The following is a 26,399-nucleotide window of genomic DNA, read 5'->3' as shown; positions in this document are numbered from 1 at the left end:
TTCACTTCTAGCTGGGGGAAGTGATAGGGTTGGTTTTGTTTTTGTTTTTTGTTTTTCTTACTGATACGGATACGCTGGCACTTATACTGAAAGGGGCTAATTTTACCCCAGAGGAAGGCAACTGTAGAATAAATTGAGCACAAAGAGCTGCTTTATGCGAAACGAAGTTAAGATGAAAAGAGAGGGAAAACTTTTATGTTCGCTTGTATTGTGTTAACCATGACTATTCTGGCAGTATTGACCGAGTAGGCAGATAGAAACACTTTACTAATAGCAAACAGAAATATTAAGTGTCCAAGTGTGGGCTTGTTCATTCACTTTTTTAGTCATAAAAGTTTTCTCATGATGTTAATTGAAATTCACTGATTTACATCAGTTGAGGAATCTGATGTTTGCTCACTCCAAATCTTGTCTGCAGTTCGAGAAGCACTGAGAAACAGCCAGCAACTTCAAAGACCTGAAGGTTTGAAGTTGTGATTGAGAAGAGCTCACAAATTGAGTTCAAAGAATTGTTTTACATAGAGTGTATGAAGATTAATGTGATATTCTTTGTGGCATACAGCTCTCAAAATGCTTTTTAGGACTTGGGTGGTTGCTTTTCTCTGGTATTAGTGTGTATCTGTTCCAAAAAAAAAAAAAAAAGAACCTCTTCAGTGATCACACTTGGTCTGTTTAGCTTCAAAGTTAGCTATAAAGTTAAGCCAAAGAGCCATGTTACCAAATGTAGTTTTCAGAAGTTGTTTTCTTCATTCAGTTCTTTCTGTTCATTGGATTGGTAAGGATGATAACTGCAGTTTGTTACTGTGTTGCATATGGTTGTTCTATTTTCCTACTCATATATGTAGCAGAAGGGGGAAAACCCACTAATTAGAAAAGTCCAGGGCAAATGAAAAGAATGAAGTAAGTTAATGAGATGCCTGTGTCAGCAGGTATGTACCTCATCCTGGAGTCTGCAGTTTGAGGAAGCACTGTAGTTGTGGTGATGTGGAAAAGTAAGCTCTGTAAGGAAACCTGGGTCACCAAAGAACAAAGAAGTTCATAGCTCGGCTGTACTGAGATATCCAAGGATGGGTTAAGATGACAAGATTTTAAAAAGCTAATTAAAAGCAGAACTGAGAAAATCCAAGCGCACTTACATTTCCTTATCATGATAAGGAAAATACTTGTTTTTGAACACCATAAGTAATTTTTGGTGTTCCCTAATCCTTTTTATTTTCACTGTTCAGACCCATAAAGAAGACAAGCCTCAGGAGCTGCTGGAAATGAATGGGAATACAGCAGAGTCCCATTCGTACGACTATGACCTCATTGTCATCGGTGGAGGCTCAGGCGGTCTGGCTGCTGCCAAGGTATGAGAGAGAAAATGTAGATGCATGCTTTCCTTGTGAGTGGGTGACATCTTCAGTAACTTGGTTCTGGATATGTCTTAACACTGTAAGGCCGTAACATTTCTGTCTGTTCAGCTGGACTTCTGTTGAATTTAGTTCTAGGTTAAAGGTGCTCTTATCTTACCCATATTTGTATGTATTATGCATGCCATACACTGAACTACTGTGGTCAAGAAAGCTAATGGCATATTAGGGTGCATCAAGAAGAAGTATTACCAGCATATTGAGGGAGGTGGTCCTCTTCCTCTATTCTGCCCTGCTGAGGCCAGAATATTGAGAATTGTGTGTCCAGTTCTGGGCTCTTCAACTCAAAAATGACAGGGATCTTCTAGAAAGGGTCAAGTAGATGGCTATAGAGGTGAGCAGGGGTTTGGAGCATCTTCCATGGGAGGAAACTGCAACTCTTCAGTCTTGAGAAGACTGAGAGGGGATCTCATTGCTGTTTATCTAAAGCATGGGAGTCAAGTCAAGGGATGGGCTCTTCTTGGTGGCATGCAGCAATAGAACAAGGACAAAAACTGGAAGATAGGAATCCCATACAAATAAAAGGATGAACTGTACTGTGAGAGTGATGAAACACTGGAACAGGCTATCCAGAAAGGTTGTAGTGTCTCCTCTGCAGACACCTTTCTGGGCACTTTCCTGTGTGACCTACTTTAAGGAACCTGCTTTAGCAGGGCCTTGGGTTCAACAATTTCAAGAGTTTCCTTCCAATCCATACAGTTCTGTAATTTCTGTAATATAGTCTGCTTTTCCATATATTTGAAGCAGAAAAATACAAAAACATCATGGTATAGCATTGAATACAGTGCAGCTTGTTCCTTGCATCCCCATTAATGAGAGAGAATGATTTTAGAAAATAGGAGGTGGATAACTTTACAATGAGAAAGCACACAGCTGAGTGGTGGGTTGTAACGTGCAGTGTGTGTCCATAATTTATTTTGGTAGTTTGCTACTCCCTCATCAATAGGATCGCTGTCGTCATGGCTGAGGATGAAAGATAAGTTCTGTGAAAATTCTGAGAACCTGGAAAGAAAAGTAGAAAGTAGTTTTTAGGGGACAGGAATGTTCAAGACAAAATAGTAAGAAGAGTAAAGGAGAACTTGGAGTAATACAAAACAGACTTGGAGTAATGAAATGCCATCTGTTGAAATTTCCATAAGGAAGCTGCTTTGTTTTGCTGTATGCATATTCTAGCTTGCGAAGCTGTATGATGTTTATTGCATCATTTCTCAGCTCTGGGGCTGAAAACGTGTGTCTAGAAAAATGAATGGCCTTGTTCCTTCAACTCAAGGGAGTAGGGAAAAGGTAGGAAGATGGGCTTAGATGAGGGAAAAAACAACAGGCCATAAGCTAAGAAAAAACTAATTTACTAAAAATGATAGTGGAATGTGAGATAATACAATGTAATACAATATAATTGGAATTGAAGCTAATAAATAAATGAGTGAGTGTCTGAAAACCAAAGGTCTTATTCTGATGCTGCAGGCGAGATGGCCAGGGAGCACACAGGGCCAAAGCGGGCAAAAAAGGAACAATCTTGTGACTCCCAGTCAATTTCTTCTTTTCCTCTGAATGGGAAACTGAGTAATGTGGTCTTCTGGAAGCTGTAGTTTACTCTTCCCTTCTGAGAACCACATACCCGGAACTATCAACAATCCACAGAACCGCAGCGTTAGCTCTTCAACTCCCAGTTTGCTACATGATGTTATGGTATAGAACATGGCTAGCAAACCACAAACTATGACAGAATGTCTTCCTTTTTTTGTCCAAATGGTGCTCAATATTTGATATTTTGGAGGCTTGTCTCCACGGTGAGTGTAAATGCTGCCAGTCTGAGCGAGCAGACCCAGACCAAAACTGCCACCATTGGGAGTGAACTGTTGTTGTGTCATTCTGTGTTCAATCACAGAACGGCCCAGGTTGGAAGGGACCTCAAGGATAATGAACCTCCAACCCCCCTGCCACAGGCAGGTCCACCAACCTCCACATTTAATACTGGACCAGGTTGCCCAGGGCCCCATCTAATCTGGCCATGAGGGTCATGCAGCACTAAATCTACTAAGGCCAGAAAACCTACAGGGCAGGTTTTATTACTGTGGGCATATCACTGTGCAGAATTAGTTATATCTGCTTGTGACCTCTGCTCAGATGGCAATACAGACCTGTTAACATACAGCTGAGCTTGGGAATCTGTGCATTCTGGTTAATCAGCTGACACTAGTAATGTTCTTTCAAACTGTGTGTAAGAGCTGTCATTAGAAGGAAGCAGTAATAATACATTTCAGTTCTTAAGTGCTTTTCAGAGGAACTTTCTCAAAGTGTTGCTAGTGTGTAGAAACTAGCCTCTTGGCCAGCCTTGATCTTTAATAGGAAGCAAAAATCCAGTACATTAATATTTTCCTAAGTCATCTAAACCTATGTTCTTTGAAATATGTTTTGTATTTTGCATGGAATAAGATGCATTTAAAATTTTAATTTTGATTGTCAACTGTTTGGATTAACAAGTATTACCAGTAGCATAATGCTGAAGGCTGTCCAGACTCCTCCTAAACCAAACCCAAAGCCCTAGAGTAATACTCTGTGCCTACAGCTGCTGTTATGAGTCTGAGAGTTCATCATGTGATGCAGCGCTGTTGTGGTTACTCAACATATCAAAGCTGTTTTGCTGCATCTCGTGGGGGAATCTGTTGTGTCTCAGCGCCGTAGCATTTAGTTAAGTGTTCTTCTCTGCCTCCAGTCATTTCCAGTGATTTTTGCCTTCCCCTTAGAAAACACAGAGGGAATAACGTAGTCAGTACGGAAATTCCAGTTTTCAGTATCGTGTACACACGTTGCCTGTTGACTTGCTAATTAAATTTCTCAGGGGAATTATCATAAATCAAATCATTGCTTTTCTAGAATGGATGACACTTGCACATCCTGACAGTCAAGTCAATTTACCACATGTTGTCTAGTCTGAAGATTGTACTCAAAATTGAGTCCTCCTTTCTACCACAAAGAAAAAGACTGGACAAGCGGTAATGCTTGGCCACATGACTGCTTGTGTCATTGTGTGATGTGGTTTCAAATAAATATTTGAGGAACCATCTATGAAGGGAAGACGGGATTAATGAACAATTTGTTAAATATATTAAAAGTAAATGTCACATTGGGCAACATTATAAACAAAATGACAGGATGGAGGAGGGAAGGAGGGGTTTGACTCCCAGAGATTTCTATCAACTGGTGCCGTGCTCTTGTTTAGCAGGGCAAATGGCTGTTTTTTCCCTTCATCTTTTTTTTTTTTTTTCTACTGACTGCACAGACTAATTCTGAAGATTAATGACTGCCTGGCCATTCCTTGCAAATCATTCATTACTGCTTAATTAAAAGTCACAAAGCTCTTTAGCAATGGTGTTATCATCTACTCTAAATTTAACTTCTAATATTTAGATATGTGTCTTATTTAACTTGTTTTGCAGGAGGCTGCCAAGTATGAAAAGAAAGTGATGGTCCTAGATTTTGTAACACCTACGCCTCTGGGAAATTCATGGGGTAAATGTTTATTCATTGTAAACTTTTTACAGTTTACTAAGAGACTGACTGTCCTTTGGGGTCAACCATACCAATGTGTGAAAAACACATTCTGTTTCTTTCTCTCAGGTCTTGGAGGAACATGTGTAAATGTGGGCTGTATACCAAAAAAATTGATGCATCAGGCAGCTTTACTGGGACAAGCCTTGCAAGATTCACACAAATTTGGATGGGAGTTTACAGAAGAAGGTACAGAAGAAAAATGTTTTTTTTTTTTATTTTTATTTTAGTTTTATCATTTGTGCTGGAAATACTGAGGTGCTTTGCAGAATGAAGTGCTTGTTGCACTTAAGCACATGCTAACTTTAATGATGTGAGGCAACTTCACAGAGTCTACGTGTAAACTTAAGTGCTCTTCATAGCTTCTTGCTTTGCAGCATTTGATCTGGTTTTAACATCTTCCCATCATGTAAATGTTTGAGAAGAGTGCTGTGTGCATAAAAGCAGTAAGATACTACTCCATTTCTGAATGTAACGCAGCGTCTAAGAGATTACCCCAGATAATCTTCATTAGAAACAGAAACTTGCTAATAATTGCATACAAGATTTTCTCCATTTCTACAACATCAGAAACTGAATTTTACTTTGTATTAGCTCTAATATACATGATTGTAAGATTGGGATTTAATTAGGGCTCATTTGTTGAACAGTGTACCTGCTTAGTATGTGTCATTGGGAAACTATTGATAAAGTGTGAAGTCCAAATGTTCTGTATTTCAAAGGCTGCAACTGCACTAATATGAGGGGGAAAATATCTCAGATGGTTGGCATAAAGAACACTCAGGTTTGTTTCTTTTAAAGATATCTGCTTCATGGTGATTTCTTGTGTTGTCTGTGCTAATATAGTTCTTTTGAATTTCATTTGAGTGACCCTGAAGTAAAATAGGAATAAGACAAAGGTGACTAGGTTGTGAAAAATAGTCTGTCTAGGAATATAGGGCTGGCTACAAAAAAGAACGGTTCACAGTCTGAAAGAGGAACATCTGTTTTGTTTCCAACAGTCAAACACAACTGGATGACTATGACAGAATCTGTTCAGAATTACATTGGCTCACTGAATTGGGGCTATCGGGTAGCTCTGAGAGAGAAGAAAGTCACGTATGAGAATGCATATGGAGAATTTGTTGGGCCACACACAGTGAAGGTACTGCATAGCCATGGTTGCTGGGTCTTGTAGTGCTTTCAAGAATAATTTTTTCCCCTGGTAGGACTGTAAAATACTCAGTTTGGACAATTGCTTTGTTCTCAGGCAACAAATAAAAGAGGAGTTGAAAAACTGTACACAGCTGAGAAATTTCTCATTGCCACTGGTGAAAGGCCACGCTACCTGGGTATCCCTGGAGACAAGGAATACTGCATTAGCAGGTAAAAACAGTGAAGAATATGAAGATATTCACTGTGTGTAAATACTAAACTTCTAAGGGACAATAGTGAAGCATAAACAGGGCTGCTTGCTTGGTGTTGTTCTTCCAATGTAACTTTTTTAGAGGAAAGTAAGCAAGAAAATAGCTATAAGCAGATGTTAAGGTGGTGAGAATGTTGGTGTCTGGTGGGCACTGCTGAATTGTGGGTGGTTGGCTAGAATTGTTCTGTTTCCAGCTCATAATAGCAGTAACTGAAAATACCATAAATGTCTGTCACAAAATGAATTGATAGCTGTGCCCCCATTACAGTTACATGTTCTTTTTCCTAATTCCTTAAGGTTTTTCAGTTCATGTACAGACATTTGTTCACAATAAAGAGCACAGCCTGTTTGGAGGAGAACCCCCTGCATATCAAGAAAAGAGGGAGTTCTGAGGCAGCTGATAGCTGAAGCTCAGATTGGATACTAGGAAATATTTCTTCTCAAAGAGAGCGGTGCTGCAGTGGTACAGGCTGCCCAAGGAGGTGGTGGAGTCACTGTCACTGGAGGCATTTCAGAGCTGTGTGGATGTGGCACTGAGGAATGTGGTCATTGGGCATGGTAGAGATGAGTTGGCTGTTGGACTGTATGATCTTAGAGGTCTTTTCCATCCCTAATGGTTCTATGATTCTATGATGTTGTGAAGCTGGTTGAAATGTATCTGTCATCGTGCATTTTGGAAGTGTTGAAGCTTGACCCAATTTTTCCCTAGCTACCTAGTGAAGCAAATTTAACCGTTGCTAGAACCTCAAATGTCTAAAGTGCTAAAGCCAAACAATTTTAGCACAGTTTACACATACACACACACACACACACACACACACACACACACACACAAAAAGGATAGTTGGGAGGAGAAGTTACATACAGATGAAGTGTGTTTTCATACAGACTAATTTCTAAAAATTTCTCATAGTAGAAACACAGGTTGGAGTTCCAGGCTCCCATGCCTTTAGCAATGAAATAAATAACTGGTAATTTTGTCAAACCAAAATATCATATTGCCTGTTTCCCTTCTACAAAGTAGTAGTGAAATTAAAGGTAATAGATTATGAAGCCTATGAAGTAGTGCTTTAAAATAATAACATTTTGAGGGTCATAACATCAGAGACTATCAAACTGAAGCTATCTGTGCAATCTTAACTGGGTTCTTCAGGGGTTGTAAACTATGATGTAGCCTTTTTCATTATACAGTCAAATTTATTCTCTTATAGCATTTGCAGAGATCACCTTGTTTAGCCTTTGCAGTTGTTGGCTGAAAGAGAGACACTTTTTAAGATGTAAATCTTTGGAGAATTTCATTACCAAACTCTGCCTGAGTCCCTGCTGAGCAAGCATTGACACCTCCCTGAGTCTCTGCTTCCCTGGGCAGCCCTGGTTTTGTAGTCTAACTCCAAAGTGTAGCAGAAGTGACATGTGTTGATGAAGTTGAAGCAAATGGAAAACAGGCGAAGAAATGTTTTCCATAACTTTGTACTTATATCTCTTTTTCTGTGGTTTGCATTAATTCATTTTATTGTCTATATGTATTAGTCACTGTGTGTGATGCATTAGCAAAAGGAGAAAACTTCAAAGAAGTTAAGATATGTGTGTCTATGTGCTGAACCCCTTCCTCTTCCATTTAGCTACCAGGAAGTAAATTTTGCAGCAAAATATGTGATTCAGTAAAAATATCCATTTTGTAAGAAACTGTAATAAGTTTCTGCTTTAAAAAAGAAATAACAACAACACAGGATTTTTGTGATGATTCGGAGTATTTCATGCTGTTCTTTTGTGTGTTTCTAATTAGAGCTTTTTAATTTGCCACGTACTGATTATATATTCTAACCGAATTTCCAAAAATAATTTTTGTTTTGTTATTGTCAGTGATTATGAAAAGGATTAAGTCCAATTCTTACAAAGCAATGTAGACGAATGTGAAATGTATTCTCCTGTTTTTTCTAATAATTAGCTGTTGTTATTTCTCCCCTTTTACAGTGATGATCTTTTCTCGCTGCCTTATTGTCCAGGGAAAACCCTGGTCGTTGGAGCTTCCTATGTTGCCTTGGAATGTGCAGGATTTCTTGTAGGTCTTGGATTAGATGTCACTGTAATGGTGAGATCCATTCTTCTAAGAGGATTTGACCAGGATATGGCAAACAAAATTGGTGAATATATGGAAGAGCATGGAATCAAATTTATTAGAGAATTTGTTCCAATCAAGGTAAGCTCAAAGTAGTAAAAGACTACAGTTGATTGCATTATACCTATCACAGTGTTTTAAGTTACGCATATTTTATATCAATAAAGAACTTGAATTTGCAATGTAGGATCAACCTACAATGTAGGATCAATACCACAGGTTATTTTTTAATTGTTTGAAATAGATTGATTTCGTGAATCTTATGTAATTTTAAAAGTACTGTTTGGCCTTAGTATTGGAATTGTCTGAGATTCCAGAATTTGTTGTTTTTATGAGAATTAGATGGGTTAGTACATGTTACGTTAACAATGTTATGTCTGCTCCTCTTGATCCTGCAAATGCTACATATGCTTAAATTCCAGCAGCTCTCCTGAAGTCTGTGAGACTTCTTGCAGGCTGGTACATAAGAAGATACATGTTCCTTGTAAGGTCATGGCTACTGCATCACAAATAATTCTATTTTTTCATTGTCATTTCTCAAATTCTCAGCCAACAAATACTGCTTACAATGCTCAGGATCAGTGGGCTACACAGAAAGGTCTGAAGTAGCCATCTCTATCCTTTATGCGGCAGAGGCCTTAGATACGTGCCTAATTGTCTTTGAATTCCATAGGGATACTCATGCAATTAGTTAGGTGTGTGTATATATAAGCAAATTCAAGTTGTAAAGTAGATTAGTTAAGCTCTGGAGCTTTTCTGATATTCAGTGGCCTTATCACAGGCTTCAGAGGGTCCTAACTGTATTTTTCTTAATGCTTTTTCATGATGATTAGTGTTTAATTATTATGAATTAGGCAGTAATTTATTAAGCAGTTTGCTGCTTGGTGTTAAGCTAGCGTGTCACTGAGTTTAATGCTTTAGGAATGAAAGCATGAAGTAGAGTGAAGACTGGTTTTGTTGTTTGTTTTTTAGTCCACACCTATCAAGAGTAGTTTAGGAAGTGCTCTTGCCAGTTTCCTCTCTATAGATCTGACCCATAGAGGGTCAAGGACGATTAGCTAGTTTTTAATTTTTTCAGATTTAGCTTTTTGTAAAGTTTTTTGGGGGAAAGGGAAGGAAGAAGTTGGTGTTACAAGCAGAAGGTCATTTCAGGTAAATTACAATGGTCTCCTCCAGCCAGATGCGCTCTATAGAGTCCATTACTCTAGTCATAAAACAGTCTATGTTATATGCTGTTCCTTTACTACATGTCTTTGATTTCTGTGTGAATAAAATATGTGGCCCCGTTTCTAGCTAAGAATAACCTTAAACTTAAATTGCCAAATATCTTTTTGTCAGGTCATCTCATTTCTTTCAAACATTGTTTTTGAACTTGTGCATGTTGTGCTTATTAAGATGTCTTCAGTGGGACATTTGAGGACAGAAACTTATTATTAATGTTGCTACCTTTGAATAGGAACAGTTCAATAGAGAGATCCTTTAAAGTTGATGGGATGGCACAGAAGGTTTGAGGGTTTTTTTAAATAAAAGAAAATAAAGGATGGGGGGGGGGGAAATTGTAATCAGAAATTTTGCTTTTTCTGTCTCCGAATATTTAATATATAAAATTGGAACGAGGGCAGTTGTTCAAAAATACTCTTTTTTGCCCTTTGGTGCAAACACTGAACTTTTTTCAGAATGGTCATTACGTGTTTTATACTTACATCCAATCTACAGCAAGCCATAGAAAGCAACTGAGAACCTTGCTGTTCCTGAAAAGGTAAACGAAGGGCTGTAGTTGAAGATGTATGGTTCCTTCCTCATAGTTCAGTGAACACTAAGTAGGGCAAAAGAGAACCCACATGTGTAGTTCCAAATTTCATTCACTGTTTGATTGATTATTTACTTTGGAAGAAAGAGCCAGTGGCATCAGTCTTTTTGTTTTTTTTTTTTAATATGTAGGAGTTGCATATGTATAAACAGAAACATGTCCTTATTATGTTCATTAAAATAGTAAATCCACAAAGATGAAACAAAATGTTTAAATATGTAAGTAACAATCATAAATCTAGAGAATGATGAAAATATCTTTGGAACATATGTTTGAACTTTAGGTCATGGTTAAACGCTCACTTTCAATCATAAGATATTGAAGACAAATATACATTTATTTACATATTTTGATTTGAAGCTAATCCTTGTATTTTTTATTTTATTTTCTCCCTGAATGTTATAGGTTGAACAGATTGAAGAAGGAACTCCTGGAAGACTGAAAGTTACAGCCAAGTCCACAAAGGATGACCAAGTAATTGAAGAGGAATACAATACTGTGAGTCCTGTCTAAATATGTAAAGAACTTGGAATAATTTTTATTTAATGTTAAGATTTCTGAGATCTTTATATCTGTATGTTAGTTTTATTAAAAAGTAATTTTAATTATTACAATATGCTGGTTGCATACAGTCAGCATCTAGTTAATGTGAGAAAAGTCTAAGAATGCAGGAGCATGAGTGCCTTCTGAATCACTTGTGTGCTTTTGAAACCTGTTTTTCAGCTCAGGGTTTGGAAGAGCTTGATAGTGTGGAAACAGATGAAGGATTTTTTTTCCCAGGGAAATATTTGTCATAAACTGTAGGTAATGATTTTCAATCGCTGTCACAGCAGCTGAAGCATGCTCTTTTGGAGTTAACATAAAGCAGTTGTCCTTACAAGAGCTAAACAAACCGGTGTCATGTCTTCTGAAGATCTGTTGTTGATGCAGCATCTTCAGAAAAACAACTAATGCCCCATGGCAAGTCAGGCAAGGAATTTTAATACACACTTAAAGCAGCAAAATTATGGTGCAGACGTATTCAAGTTTGATGGAATGTTTCCATGACCTCTCTCTCACGCCACTCATTTTCTTAGGCCTTGATGCTAAAAGCCAAAAACAAACAAACAAAAAGAATTGTAGACTTGTGAATCTTGTGAGAACACACGGACTGTATAAAAATCAGGATTTGTCAACTTGGGATTTTAGACTGCAAATACGCTGTGCCAGTGACTTCATCTGCTTATATACTGCATCAGTTCATTCCATAACAAGGATATGCGTCAGTGTCTCTGAGTGCTGATATTATGAGAAAGCTAAACAATAACAACAGTATTGGTTCATAGATGTTTTATTATTTTTCCTGCTCTGTGGTACTGAAAGTTGTTTTGTTTTTGTTTTTTTACTTTGCAAAGCAGTGTCCTCTTTTCTTTACTTCTGATTTCTTATTGCTGCATATCTTTCACTGACATGCTGTCACTCGTTCTAGAAGCTATGAGTTATGTGTGATCTGAAGACCTTCAGCTCTGAACGTTTGCCCAGTTTGGTCATTTAAAAGAGTTGTAGCAGATCTTGGACTCCTACATCACAGTTCTGTTGTCATTGTGTAGTTACCTGGCCAGCTGTCCAAGACTGCAAAGCATGCAGCATTTTTCTGTGCAATAGTAAACGCTAGAATTTGTTTTGCTTGTGAAGGTAGCCAAGTTTGTTGGTCTTCGCAAGAACTCAGAACGGTCTGTCTAGCATTCTGAACAAATGTTCAGGCAGATAATATTCAACAGGTAGTATTCTTTGGCACAGACTTGGTTGAGAACCTGTATAAGTGAATTATACATATTGCTAAAAACAACGATGACTTTACTGTCTTCCTATTTGCCTAAGCATTTGAATTTCCTTCTTAAAGAACCCTTTCTTTGAAGAGCATTTTGATGTCACTTGCTCTAGTAGAAATATGATGTGACAATTCTGTATGAAAATGCAAGGAAATCAAATAACACATTTGTTTAGAATGCTCTTTGTGCATTTCTCCAAACTCCAAGGTATTTGGCTGTATTTAATCACAAAGCTGAAATGTGATGTCAATAGGTTGCAGTGATGGAATGGCCTGTCCTGAGCTCAGTGAATGTATGATGAGTAACAAATGTATTCATATTCATGTTACTGAGCCTTAGCTGCTGATCTTTAGTATATAATGAAAATAATAGATAGCAACAAGCAGAAGTTTTAGGAAATCAGTAATGTGTGCATTTCTGTTTTGCAGGTGTTGCTGGCAATTGGAAGAGATGCATGTACAAGAAAAATTGGTTTGGACAAAGTTGGAGTGAAAATCAATGAAAAGTAAGGAGAAATATCTCCATCACAGACTGCTGAACTTGAGTTATTGACTAGTGTGGTGACAGCAGTGTATCCATTTTCAAATGCTTTGAGGAAAAAATTGTTTCCTGTTTGCGTGCATTTGCATAGGAGACAGTGTGGCAGATATCTGCATTTTCTACATAGTACTAAGTGTTTTGTGTTTTTTTTTTTTTTTTTTACTGAAATCTCAGTTCCTAAATGTTGAGTTCAGAGGTGTCTGTTGCATTCTGTCTGTGTTCACAAGCCAGTCTCTCAGCTTCTTCCAGTGACTGGGCCTTCTAGGATCTGCCATTTGTTTACTATATGTTTATTTTCTTAATATAAGGCCAAAGAAGCACTCTTAAACTCTCAGCAAGAGTTAGTGATGTGTTTTAGCATTTGGAGGAGTTTATTCCCTGACTTACAGCAGCTGCCAACTCCTGCAGAGAATTTCAGGTTTAATGTAGTGAGGCTGATGCACTCAGGAGTGGAGCTGTGGGTAGCATTTTCGCTGTTGGTAACTTCAAAACATCTTCTAGATGTGAAGGACCTAGGCTGTGTTCCCTTTTAATTAAAAGATGCAGGACCACGAACTTGACTTGGTTATCTGTGGGAGAGTAGTGCAGAGGGCAGCTTACATATGAGTGCACTGACTGATGTTGCTGAAGAGGTGTTAATTGCTCTAAAGTGAAAATTTTGGTCTACTAAAATTTGCCAGACCCATGCTGTCTTGGAGAGCAATACACAACTTTATTAGACACTCAGACATTTATTACTAAGAGTAATGGAGTAACAAAGAGTCTTTTTCTAAATGAAGTTGTTTTTAATATAAAAATCACAACCGGTCCTTCAATCGTGTGACTGTTTCTGTGCCTGATTGGTTTACCTACTGGATGTGTTTCCTGCAGTGATTACTACACTATCTTATTAATGGAGTAGGAAACATTAATAATTTAATACTTCCATTAGCCCAGTACACTTAATGCTAAAAAGCTTGCTGGCTGTCCCTTATGTAGGATGTACAACAACTTGACTTGTCTCTGCAAAGAATTCTGAAGTTTAAGTGTCTAGAAAATAATTCATCCACTGACCTGGAATTTCAGAGGTGGAGAAATTCCTTTGCCCTGTAGCTTGAGTGGGAAATTCTCTTCCTGTCATTCTTCAAGGTTGCCAGCATGCAGTTCAGCTGATAGTGGCGTGTGTGTGTGTTGAGGAAAGCAGTTATGTCTCACTGAAGAACTGATTCATAAGGTGAATCACAAGTTCCTGGGCTACCTCCTTATCCGGTGTGTACATTTCTGTAATTTTGATGGAGACCAAAATTTGCAGTTGACCTTCTTGCCCACAATTATAGGATTGTGAATATGACTTCTTTTCCTCATATTTCAAATATGTGCTTCTTTTTTTAAAGCTAGAGGGCTCCACTCTTGCAATATTATTTACTACTAGAGTCTTCACAGCAGAATACTTACATCTTTTGTTCTTGTTAATGCAAACTGTAGAACAGGAAAAATACCTGTCGATGACATGGAGCAAACAAACGTGCCATATATTTATGCTATTGGAGATATACTGCAGGACAGGCTGGAACTCACACCAGTGGCAATCCAGGCAGGAAGACTGTTAGTTCGAAGGCTCTACGCTGGGTCGACCATCAAGGTAAGTAACCGACTGCTACAACATTTTGTCATTGCTCTACTTCTAAGCAGAGGTGATGCTCTGAATTGTCAGTGTTATTTGCTCTAGTATTTTTTTTCCTTTTGTTTTCTATGTCGTACATAGTTCTGCTACAAATTGAGTACCAACATAAAGATCAAACCTGCCAATAAGTCAACGCGTGAAGCTGAGTCTGTGAAAAAAGTGTTTACATCTCATATTAGTGCAATAGTATATTTCCATCAAGTTATGCGAGTCCAAATAGGAGTAACATGAGTACTTATTTACACCTTATATGTAATGTGTAAATAGGAGGAAAGGAGAATGCCTTTTAAGAAATGTTATTGAAGCTCCATTTACGTGGATGTTTGTGTCTCCCTCATAACCGTAGGTCATAAATGTAAAGATTTTTCTCTTGTACAGTTTGCAGTAGTTATATCAGGTTCTGTTATCAGCCAGATTTAGAGCTTGAATGAGTTGTTTGTTTAAGGTTGACAGGTGTCAGAGTAGCAGAATCCTGAATCATTGTGGCTGATGTTATTACATCAGTCAGGCAGTGTTTAAGAAAACTGTAGCTGGAGCCAGAATTTTCTCTTATTGCAATATTACACTTATGTCTTAATTTACATTTTATGCCAGATAAAGATTTTCACGCCCTGTGAGATAGTTGTGCTACTAAAGAAGGCATCATCACTTTGAATTAATCCAGTAAATGAATAACTACTTAGGTGGAATCCTGGGTTAGAAGAAACTGTTAACATATCTAGTTCCAGCCTCCAGCTATAGGCACGGACACCTCCCTCTAGGCCAGGTTGCTTAAAGCACCACACAGCCTGGCCTTGAATGCTTCCAGCAAGAGGGCATCCACAGCCTCACTGGGGAACCTGTTCCAGTGTCTCACCACCCTCCCAACAAAGAATTTCTTACAGATATCTAGATTTCATCTATCCTCTTCCAGTTTAAAGCCATTTCCCCTTGTCCTGTTGCTGCATGCCCTTATAAAAAGTCCCTCCCCAGCTTTCTTGTAGGCCTTCTTCAGGTACTGGATAGCCACTATACGGTCCCTCCCTGAGCCTTCTCTTCTGTAGGCTGAAGAGCCCCCGCTCTGTCAGCCTGTTCCTTTTGGGGAGGTGCTCCAGCACCCTGATCATCTTCATGGCCCTCCTCTGGACCTGCTCCAGCAGGTCGAAGCCCTTGTGTTGGGGGCTCCAGAACTGGACTCCAGGTGGGGTCTCACAAGAGCAGAATAGCGATGCAGAATTCCCTTCCTTGACCTACTTACTGGTCATGCTTCTCTTGATGCAACCCAGGGTACAGTTGGCCTTCTGGGCTGCAGGTGCACATTGCCAGCTCATGTTGAGTCTTTCATCAACTGGCATTCCCAAATCCTTCTCCTCAGGGCTGTTTTCAAGCCATTCTCCACCCAACCTGTATTTGTGCTTAGGATTGCCCGGCCCAGGTGCAGGAACTTGCACCTGGATAGCTGGAGCTTTTTGTACCCTCTATATGGTATCGCTTGGGAGGCTTTATCAGTATGTGTAGGTACTTGATGGTAGAGAGACTCGTAGATGGAGCCAGACTCCTTTCAGTGGTATAAAGTGCAAGGACAAGAGGCAATAGGAACAAACTGAAACACAGGAAAATTCCACTTATGCATAAGAAAAAACTTTTTTTGCTGTGGGGGTCGTCAGATCTAAGGAGTTTGCCTAGTGAGGCTGCAGAGTCTGGATACTTAGAGATATTCCAAAGCAAGTAGACACAGCAAGCTGTAGCTGGTTGTGCTCTGAGCAGGGATTTGGACTAGATCATTTCTGGAGGACCCTTCTAAGCTCTTCTAAGTGTGTGATTCTGTGTAAATGGTAGAACTTGCAATATAAATTTGCAGTGATGCACCTAAAAATGCATACATAGGTAGATGTCTATACAAATACAGCATCTTAACATGTTAAGTTAGGAGAACCATTCTGAACAGGGAACACTCTAAAGCTCCCATGAAGTCAGGGAGATTTGACTCATGGTATGTGTTGAGGCAAAGCTTTAGTTCTTGCTGCCCATTCAAATGGTTGTAATTCATGTCTTTGGTTCTTTGACATCTAGGTTGTGACTGAAGAAGAAGATGATAGTTATTGGATGGTGAACGTCTTTGTATCATCATTTGTTAAAAACAGAGTGTTTTGTGGAAGCAGCTGAACAGTTTGCTTTTTATTTCCAGTGTCACCTGTGATCTGATATGCTTTAAAGCAGGACACTTGATGTTCTCTTACTTCTTAATCTATGCATATCAATGTCAGTATGGCTTTAAACAGATTTCCTGTTCATGGTCTGGTTAGCACTTCTAAGTAGGGGACAACACAGACTTCTGAGTGGGGGACAGCATGATTTAAAACAATAATTAAAAACAACTTTCAGGGTAGAATAATAATCCAGGTTTTCTTCCTGTCTTTCAAACAGCTGAATTTTTACCCAAAATGCTGTTTTTATTACTAACATTGTATGTTTTTTATTTTATTCTGAATACCACACAGTGTGACTATGTGAATGTTCCCACCACAGTGTTCACTCCTTTAGAGTATGGAGCATGTGGATATTCGGAAGAGAATGCAATACAGAAGTTTGGGGAAGAAAACATTGAGGTAAATGCCTTAGTTTCATTTGGATTCTAAGTTCCCAATTTGTAATTTGAAATAATGTTAAGAGTTGATTCAAACAGCATTCTGTGTTCTGATGTAAGGGCAGAAGGAGGTGTACTTCTGTCTTTCTTAGCAGTTCCCGACGATGTTATAGACAGTTCCCAGTTCAGATAGTTCTGGTTCCAAATATGCTCTGTCTTTGGCACATAGAGCTCATAGCTGGCATATTTGTCTTCAAAGGAAAAAAAAAAAAAAATTCTGCAAGTTCTTCAGGGTGAATCAAAGGTTAGTATGAAGTTAGTGCCAAAGAAGAGACTTTCTTGCTTTCTTGGTTTTGACTTTATGTTCCCAGTGTTGTGACGTCACTGTCCCTGGTTGGCTATCTAAGCAGGTATTTTACTCACTTGAGTAATCCCTTTTCATTCACTGGCATTGCTGTTGAATGAAATTAGAAACTAGTGCATCAAGCTGTTCTTACAATATGCCAAAGAGACCACGTTGCAAAAAGCTTAAGAAAAGGGAGTCAGACAATAATCTGAACTTCGTTTACGCCCTGTGAAGATCACTTGAGGAGCATTATTTGGGGAAATAAGCATATGAGTGGAGTTCAACTTGAAGTTCAAGTTGAAACAGGATTTTGGGGTAGAACTGTCTCAAAACACTCTTGTTATTTTGTGAGATGTATCCTATCCAGGTGGATGAGTAGCCTAATAAGGCAATAAATCATCTGTCCAGTGATACTGGATGGGGGGTACTGGGGAAGGACTCTCACCCTGAGTTCATGTTTTCCAAATTCTGTGTACGTGGCTGACTGCTAATGAGGAGCTGCTAGGAAATGGTTCATCCACACATTGCATCTCAGTTGTTGAAAGTTTTTACATGAATGATTTCCAAAAGTGCTTTGCCCTCCAAAGTCTGCTGCGATGGCAGTCAGTAGTAAGGTGCTCCCTTTGGTGGCAGACAATGCAAATTTAAGGTAAACTGGCAGCTTTTGGAAGATCGTGCTCTCTGCTGTGTAATTAGGGAACTTCTTTTTAATCTTTGTTGTGTTTCCAGGTGTACCACAGTCATTTCTGGCCACTGGAATGGACTGTACCATCCAGAGACAACAACAAATGCTATGCAAAGATCATTTGCAATATTCAAGATAATGTAAGTGTATCTTCCAAGGAAAGCAGAAATTGTTTGTTCATCATGGGGACTGTTAATACCACAGCTGTAAACTCGTAATATTATTGTATTAGAAGTCATATCAGTGGCATCTTATTCTCCCTTCCCCAGACTGGGATTTGCTTTTATGGGAGATTCTTCTCTCTGAAATCGAGGTCACTCAGAATGCATCACATGTTGTGAACTCTGCAAATCCACATGTGTCTATAGAACACTTGAGATGCTTCCATTTCAAGAATTATTGTATTTGCCTACACAAATATCATTTAAAGTGCTATGCCAGGATTATTGTAGGACTAAAGTAATACTTTCTGGTTAAGGAAACATTCAGCACCTGCTAAAACATAAACCAAATTCTGATTGCAATAATAAGCTAATATTATAAATATATTAGCCCTAATAAAGTTTTGGATCTATTTTACCTGTTTTCCTTTATCAGCAGGTAGAAACTGAACTTTCTGGAGTTTTCCTAAGCATTATGTCATAATTTTGTAAAGTCTGCAAACCTGTCTGGTTTTGCTCATCTCCTTTTACTGGAGGAGTTTGTACTGGGGTGGATGCTATTTTAATACCCATGCGTATGTTCCTACTCCAAGTTACTTAAGAAAATAGGAACACTTAATGGTGATTTAAAGTGTTTCATTAATTGTTTCTGTTTCTTGTTCTGAAAAACAGAAACTCCATCTGGAGATGGAGTTGAAAGTTATCCTGGATGAAAATTTTGTTCAGGAAATATTTGAATTTATGGTACAAACTAGTTATCTCCACTTAATTTTTATGGTTTTATTTTTACATATATACATACATACATATATATATATGTATATATGCATATATATATGTATATATAGGTTTTTTGTTTTTTTTTTTTTTAAGAAGAATGAGGATAATTCAAATTTTGTTATTCCCTAATTATAGCTCTTATTGTTTGTATGAACCTTGTTTGATACTCTGTCCTCAGGCTTACTGAAAGTCAAAAAAAAAAAATCTTTTGTTGTTCTGAGTATCCACACTCCCTCATATATGATTCTTAGCAGGAGGAGCAGATAACTTCAGTTCCCAGCTGGGCTAGGTCAGTACTCAATAAAATCCAGTTAATGCCCTGAAATCACCAAAGTTCACAGCAGTTAGCTTTTGCTGGGGGAAACTTTCTTTAAGAAAAGCAAGTCAAGTCAGCACAGCTTGTTCCTTTGAATGTTCAGTAAGAATATGTGCACAGTTTGGCATATTTTACAGTTGAAGGAGAAGGAGATTCTTGATGTAATCTTATTCTTTTCAGAGAGTAGACAACATTTTTCCCACTGTCCCTTCTGTTGAAGATAATGATTAGGGTAGCTCATGTTTGTGTGGATTCGTTGGTATCTTTTGTAAACTGATGAAATTAAGTACTCTGAGTAAGAAAACTCAGCAGAAATTCAGAAAAAGGAGATAACTCTGCTTGCATTTGATGGTCTTTGTTATTTAGGAGAGAGTAATTGGTTTCCATGTCCTCGGTCCAAATGCTGGAGAAGTCACGCAAGGCTTTGCAGCAGCTATGAAATGTGGATTGACCAAAGAACAGTTGGACAGCACCATAGGAATTCATCCAGTCTGTGCAGAGGTTTGTATATGAAGGCACCTTTGTACCCTGGTTTTGGTAACGTTCTGGAATAAGGTGTTAGAAACCTGAATAACAGAATTTAACTCAAGAAGTCAGAATTTAAAGAAGGTAGAAGGGAGGATAGGACAGGAAACAATCTGTTTCTAACATTTATAAATATCACATTTAGGTTTAATGTGTCCTTTTTTTTTTTTTTTTTTTTTTTTTTTTCTGTTTATGAAATATTTAACGTCTCCCCTAACCCAGTGCTCCCTCTGCTGGGGAGTAATGAATCTTCGTCCCACTCATCCATTTCTGAAGGCTTCAAATCCTGTTTCCACTGAGATGGTTGTCAGAGTTAATTTTTCTGGATATATATACTGAAACTAGGCTCACAAACTGCTATTGTGGAATGGGGGGACCAGCTGCATGGCAGTTTTTCTGTTCAATTCTGTTCTTTTGAAGACCTCTGCTTTGCCCTGTGGCACTTCATTTTTGAAGTGAAGTACCCACTTCTTGTGTTTGGCTGGCTGTTTCTCTTCAGTGAATAACTGAATTTTCTCTGGGTGGGGCACAGCTCCTCACACATGTAAATCAGTGATACTGCACTGATTTTAGTAGTTTTAGGGCCTATTATTTTAGTTGACAATCTCAGGTAACTGCGTACGACCTTTGTAGGTCATTGTACAGAATATGGTTTTACCTGCATATTTTAGCTACAGAGTGTAAGAGAGGGCATTGAGGTACAGATCTGTAGAAAACAAGTCCAATTCTCTTGTTTTGTGATATAAGCAATACAATATGAGCACCTTTAATTCTGACTGCAAGCAATCTGAATCATCTCCAAAGAATCTGCAGTACAGATTCTTTTTTTCCCCCTGTGATATTATCTATTGGTGTTCTTGGAAGCCCTTGAAGAGAGGCATTGCGTTCTTATCAGGGGCCTTGTAGAGGGGGAACTTTGAGTGAGGCATTCAAACCTGTGAACTTGAGTAGGATATTAGCATATGCAGTGTGAAGAGAAGATTATAGTCATAATTTATTCTGGACATCTGAGCTGCTAAAACTGAAACTGAATAGAATGATGATTAGGTATAATTTAGGGAGGTAATTTCGGATAATCATATTTGTTTGAGTGGGGAAGGAAGAAATTGGCTTAGGAGAAATACACTATTTAAAAGCTCCAGGGAACAGTGATCATTTTTAATGCCCATCTTCAGAAGGCTTTTTTATGCCTGTTACTTAATTTAATCTCTGATGCAGTAAACAAAAATCGAAGTGCAAGATGGTACTCTTTGATTAAGAAAAACATGCTTTAAGTTTGTTGGGAATTTGTCAGAACTGTGCATATCTGGCTGAAGGGGGTAATGGATAACAGCATTCTGTTTATCATACGTCTATAAAAAGGCTAAAGAAAATGAAGTCTGATCTGAGCAGTAAAGGCACAGTGTTGCAGGATCAAATGCTGACATCTTTGCTGGCATTAGTACTGTCTGCTCAAAGAGCCTTATGTGAAATACAGTATTGCTCAGCTTGAAAAAGGCTATTAGACTGAGGATTCCATTTCTCGCTGTTTACAAATTAGAACCAGATTTCACTTCCCTTATTTGAGCAGCATTTTGTTCAGCAGAAAGCCCAAGTCTGAATAAAATTTCTTGTAAGGCAAAGTACAAATAACTGCAAACACAGATTGGTAAGTCCTCAGCCTTACAGGGTTACCTCTCACCTTGCACTGTACTGCACAGCTTGAAATACAGGCATGTACTGAGCATCTGTGATGAAGAAAGTGTCTTCTGAAAACAGGGGCAATTCTGTGAGTTTGCTAATGACTGTTTCCCAGTTATGGGATCTACAGAGTTGTCTTCACTTGCATAAATGGCATGTTCTGTCAAAAACTTACATTTCCAATGATTACTGAATGACTCTCAGCTGGCTTACTGGAGCTGGGGAGCTGAGGGTCCCTGCAGCCACTGGAGCTGGCTAGCAGACACAGAGCTTGCAGCTGAGCCAGAAACAAAACAGATCAATTTGCACTCTGTTTTTTGTCTTTCAAGTAACAACAAATGAAGGTACCCATACATTGTCAATCTGTGGATCAAAACTAAGAGTTAGAAACCCCATCTCAAGCCATGCACCATGGTTTAAATCTGTTTCTGTTCTTTCGCCATATCTTCCTGATTCATGCATAATGTTCTTATGCTTGTAGAAAGCGTAGGTATATCATTTATTAATGTTTTCTGATGTGCTCTGGCAGACTTAATGCACCAGAGCTTCTACTTGCAAGACTGTAGAGCTTTCTGATACCTGTTATCTTCAGATACTTCAGTGTTATTTGCATAAAAGAAATATGTATATTCTTTATTCTGTGCTAAGTTTATTCTTCCAGAGAGATGGCTTCAATGATAGCTAGATATTGCAACTTTGAATCATTGAGATGGAAGTGGATCTTGTTTCCCTTTTTTCCTTTCTCTAACGCATCTATGCAAAACAATGCAATTATTTGCGCAGTAAAGTTCTAATCTTAAACAGTTTTGTAGAATGTTTCCTTTTCAATTTTGACACCATTTAGTTTTTACAATAATTACTTTTGAACATGTTGTTTTCTTTAATGTGATTTGAAAGCACTAAATATTTTACTTTATCAAACTAGATTTACAAGGTGTTTCTTAGCTATGGTCCAGGGAGTACAAAACACAAACTTAATACCTACATCAGCAATCAGCTCCACATTTCCGTAATATCTGGAAAGATACAGAGGCAGAACTTATGCTCTCTTCAAATGCAATAGCCTTAGGTTAGCTTTGATTTGCCAACAAAGAAGTCAGCTTTGGGAAATAAAGACAGTAGGTGTACAAACTGGAGAGTATTATTGCTGAGCCCTTTTCTACTGTGAAACTTAGCAGCAGGAAGACAAGGGGCTGTAAAGCAATGAGACTTGCTTCACTGGCATAAGGCAAATGTGGAGAACAAAGGGTATTTGTATGTGTGTGCTGTTTAGTAGCAAGGATTTTAGATGCACGTCTTTCACTGTTATTTTATTACAAGAAATGGCTGTGGTTTTAAACATGATGCCTATGTTAATCTTCTAGAAGAGAAGATTCATTCTAGCCATACTAAATGTTGTCTTTTTTTCTTTCTATCAAGGTATTTACCACTCTGGCCATCACCAAGCGTTCTGGTGAAAGTACACTTCAGTCTGGTTGCTGAGGTTAAAGACCCCATTCCTGTTATTGCCAGAGACTGACTTTCATCGCTATGGCTGACTTGCACAACTCAGAAGAAAGATTTTGAAAGAAGTCATCATCAGATGACTGCAGAAACGTTTATGTTTCAGAGAGAGCACTCCACAGTCCCAAGGGGAAGAACAGAATGGGACTTAGCCACCAGCGGTGATTGACTGGCAATCAACAATGCAATGGGCACATTGACAATCCAGCTGATGTTTAGCAGGGCACTTCATATGTGCTTTCATGAAATCACAGCCTGAACCCTGCGTTGTCTGGTGGGCAGTGATGGAAGAACTGCTGGCACAGCTGAACAACAACTTTATTTTTTTTTCCTCTGTAGTTTGCTACTTGAACAAAGGACCATCCTAACTCAAGAATGTCACCGCAAGTTCAGACGTCTGTGTACTGAATTATAACACTGCAGTTGCAAATTCTCCTTACGAGCATGCATTTTTACCAGTGACTTTTGCATGCCAACGTTGGGGATATTCTCTGCGTGTTTGGTTATGAGGCAGGAGGTATCACTGGAAAGAAAAAAATAGTGCTGTCTATGATAATGACTCTTTGCTTCCGAACAGACTGCTATGACTGTTTATTTTAGAGATACTTATTTCTGGAAATATTACTAATGAGAAAAAATAGTTTTTATTAAGGCCTTGTTATACAGAAAGTTTTGGGTTTTTTTTTTTTTGTTTTTGTTTTTTCTGATAGTAACAACCTTGCACATAACACAGAAGTGACCTCTATAGCTTTATCTCGCTATTTACATGATTATAAATAATCCAGTTTGAAACTGACAGAATTCCAATTTGGATTGAATTATATCTCAAGAGCATGGCACAGCTTTATTCAATTTGGATAAATTCTTCCTCTTTAGGTGTGCAGTGGCATACTGCACGCTTTCAGGTCTGAACTGGCCGCTTTGCACACAGTGATATTGAGGCTTCCTTCACACTGATGGGGTGATCGAGTCAAAACCAAGCAACAGAAAAAAGAAGAGAAAAGCAAACCACCACTCAATCTCTGAAAAAAAAAATAGTGAAAATTCTTCTATGTAGACAAGGCCTACAAGATATATTTAGTTCTGTGAATGTTTTGTAATGTATTTGATTAAGAAATCAATACTTTTGAAACAGGATTTCTATGAAAAATAACGAGCAAGGTTACGTTCTTGAATGTTCCTCCTCTGCGGATAAACTGCATACATATTTATCAGAAAGAGGTAAAACCCTCTTTGTAATGGAAATGTCTGTGCTTTTTGATCTGGTTTTTCATTCTCTCTGTTTTAGCAGGAATGTTCAGGTTACTTTAATTACATGGTTCTTTGGAGTTCACTGTGGTGTGAAAATCCCTCCAGGCAAGACACCTTGTTGCCTATGTTTCTAGCCAGTAACAAACTCATGGTTTTCTTACTAGAATACTGCTTTAAGTTATTTTTATAAAGTCATAACTGAAGGATTTTAAAGTGAGTTCTGTATGTATCAAAAGGACAGTTTGTGGTGTTCTTTCTCTGGCCAGTTTATTAAATAGATTGAATGTTTGCACAAACAGGTTCTCATTTTGATGACTTCCAGGCAAAGAAAGCAGGTGATGGCACAATAGCTTTTTTAATAGGCCAGAAGAGATCACCTTGATAAAGTTGTGATTTCTTTCAGCCTTTTGAATTCTGCAGGTAGATATTTCTCCTGAAAACAGGATATGGAGCTATTCCATATGTGGGGTTTTTTTGTGAGCTAAATATATCAGAAGAACATAATTAAAAAGAAGGAATAAATTGGGACCAACTCTACCAGTGTTTGCTGTGTGCATATAGCTTCTGAAAAAACAGAGGTCTGGGTTCCTGAGCTGTTCCAAAATTTAGTTCTTCACTTCAAAGCACGTGGATAGCATTAATTTTTATACATGTCTGTAAGAATGTCAGATCCTGGTGTGTAGGGAGTAAAGACATGTATGAGCGTGACTTTGCAATACTGCACCCACATGTACCTGTTCTTTGTCAAGAGCCATGTCACTGGGGTAATGTGTGTTATTATGCAGTGACTGATAATTCAAGAAGTTTTTGTTCATACTTTTTAATTTAAATTGAAACTCTGAGGTTTTTAGCATGGTTAAATAAAGGACTATGAGGCAATACCAGCACAATGAGAAGTGCACTTCTGCCATGCAGCGTAACGCGAGGCAAACAATGCAGTGATGTCCTCTTGGGTTTGACCAAGTTGCTTGTCTTGCTGTGGGGTTCCTGTTCCACTGTATTCCTACAGTTATGAGGTGTGGCATGAGGTGACTTGAGGTGTCTCCAAGCAAATTTTTCCTTTGGTGGCACATTGAGGTCACTGTGTAATGGAAAGAAGATCCCAGAAAGAAAAACTGTGCTGTAAGCAAAAGCTGTTAGGTGTTTTAGTGTAACCATTTCCTGCAAGGAGGTTTCTTGTCCCAATACCATCAGCATATCCCAAAATAAAAACACACAACTGGTAACTTCCCATCCAGGCAGGCTGAGACAGCGGTGTGTACAAGGGCACTGCAGGTCAACACCTGGCTGGCAGATGGCTGCAGAGGAGCTCACACTGTCCTTGTTTGCACTTTCCTTGGCTCTACTGGCACAATTTCTCCCTCAGCTGTACAGCTGCTAAAAATAACAGCCTTAAGCTAATAGCTTGTGTTGTATTAAGCTGTTAAACTTGCACTGGTCATATTGAAACTGCTGCTTATTGCCCGTTTAGAGCTGAAATAAGATTCTTCGAGGTTACCTTTTAGTAGTTGAAGTCAGATGGAGAGCATGTTGCATTTGTGCTGTCCTGAGGGGCCTTTAGGAGCACTCTGCATAATTCTTACTGCAGCGCCAGGGAGGAAACAAAGCAGCAGCATGGTTAATGCCGTTCAAGGTATTGTTTGAAAGACCCTCACAGATGGGTACCAAACTGTTTATTTCTCTGAAGAAGTTAAAAGAAAGCAATAGAAAATGTCCCTGAGCTCTGTGCTCGGGCAGCTATTGGGCTCATTTCAGTGCCCTGGGCCAATTAAAGTGCAGTTGTTAGGGTCGAGAGTTGGGAAGGAAGCTGGGAAATGTGTCAGGGTGCATCTGTGCCTTTCAACTTGGGAAGCTAATGAAGAACGCGTGTCAGAGCAGGAGCTGGAGCCCTCCCTGTGCTGGGGGCACATGTGCTGAGCCATCATCAGGGTGTGCTGTGAAGTACCTTTGAAGGGAAAGTCATAGTGGAAATCAAAGCGGCCTGAAAAGAGAACAGGTGGGGAAGTTGCCTTAAAACACCTTAAAGTGGTGTCTCTGCTTTAGACGTGCAGCCTCCGACAAACAAGACAGAAGAAAAGCAATGCACTAGGAAAATGATATTTTCTGGTATTGGGAGGAACAGAGGTGACTTACATGTCTATCCTGCAGTGCCTTAAAACTCACTGCTGGTACAGATTTACTTTAGCTTTTATCTGCTGCTCTCATTTCTCCCTTTGTTTCTTTGCAAGCTTATTACAGAGTCAGACTTGTCTTGGGAAATTCTCCTAAAGCGCG

The 26,399-nt window shown here is 38.7% G+C and overlaps 1 protein-coding gene across 3 annotated transcripts in view; it reads left to right on the top strand.

Moving 5' to 3' along the window:
* Nucleotides 1–25,009, top strand: part of TXNRD1 (thioredoxin reductase 1) — a 28,442-nt gene extending 3,433 nt beyond the window's left edge. For all 3 annotated transcript variants that reach the window (XM_042890479.1, XM_042890478.1, XM_042890480.1), the window contains 13 exons: nt 1,227–1,349; nt 4,853–4,925; nt 5,034–5,153; nt 5,966–6,108; nt 6,214–6,329; nt 8,344–8,569; nt 10,704–10,796; nt 12,538–12,614; nt 14,114–14,270; nt 16,793–16,900; nt 17,954–18,049; nt 19,533–19,667; nt 22,791–25,009. In XM_042890479.1, the coding sequence (XP_042746413.1) occupies nt 1,263–1,349; nt 4,853–4,925; nt 5,034–5,153; nt 5,966–6,108; nt 6,214–6,329; nt 8,344–8,569; nt 10,704–10,796; nt 12,538–12,614; nt 14,114–14,270; nt 16,793–16,900; nt 17,954–18,049; nt 19,533–19,667; nt 22,791–22,853 (1,494 nt within the window). In that variant the 5' untranslated portion in view covers nt 1,227–1,262 and the 3' untranslated portion in view covers nt 22,854–25,009. The remainder of the gene's footprint in view (nt 1–1,226; nt 1,350–4,852; nt 4,926–5,033; nt 5,154–5,965; nt 6,109–6,213; nt 6,330–8,343; nt 8,570–10,703; nt 10,797–12,537; nt 12,615–14,113; nt 14,271–16,792; nt 16,901–17,953; nt 18,050–19,532; nt 19,668–22,790) is intronic.
* The last annotated feature ends 1,390 nt before the right edge of the window (nt 25,010–26,399 follow it).

Source organism: Lagopus leucura, unplaced genomic scaffold (genome assembly GCF_019238085.1).
Source record: "Lagopus leucura isolate 7727_CA_CO unplaced genomic scaffold, USGS_WTPT01 Super-Scaffold_100159, whole genome shotgun sequence".
Classification (NCBI taxonomy): domain Eukaryota; kingdom Metazoa; phylum Chordata; class Aves; order Galliformes; family Phasianidae; genus Lagopus; species Lagopus leucura.
The sequence above is the reverse complement of the archived record's forward strand: the minus strand, read 5'-3'. Positions and strand labels throughout refer to the sequence as shown.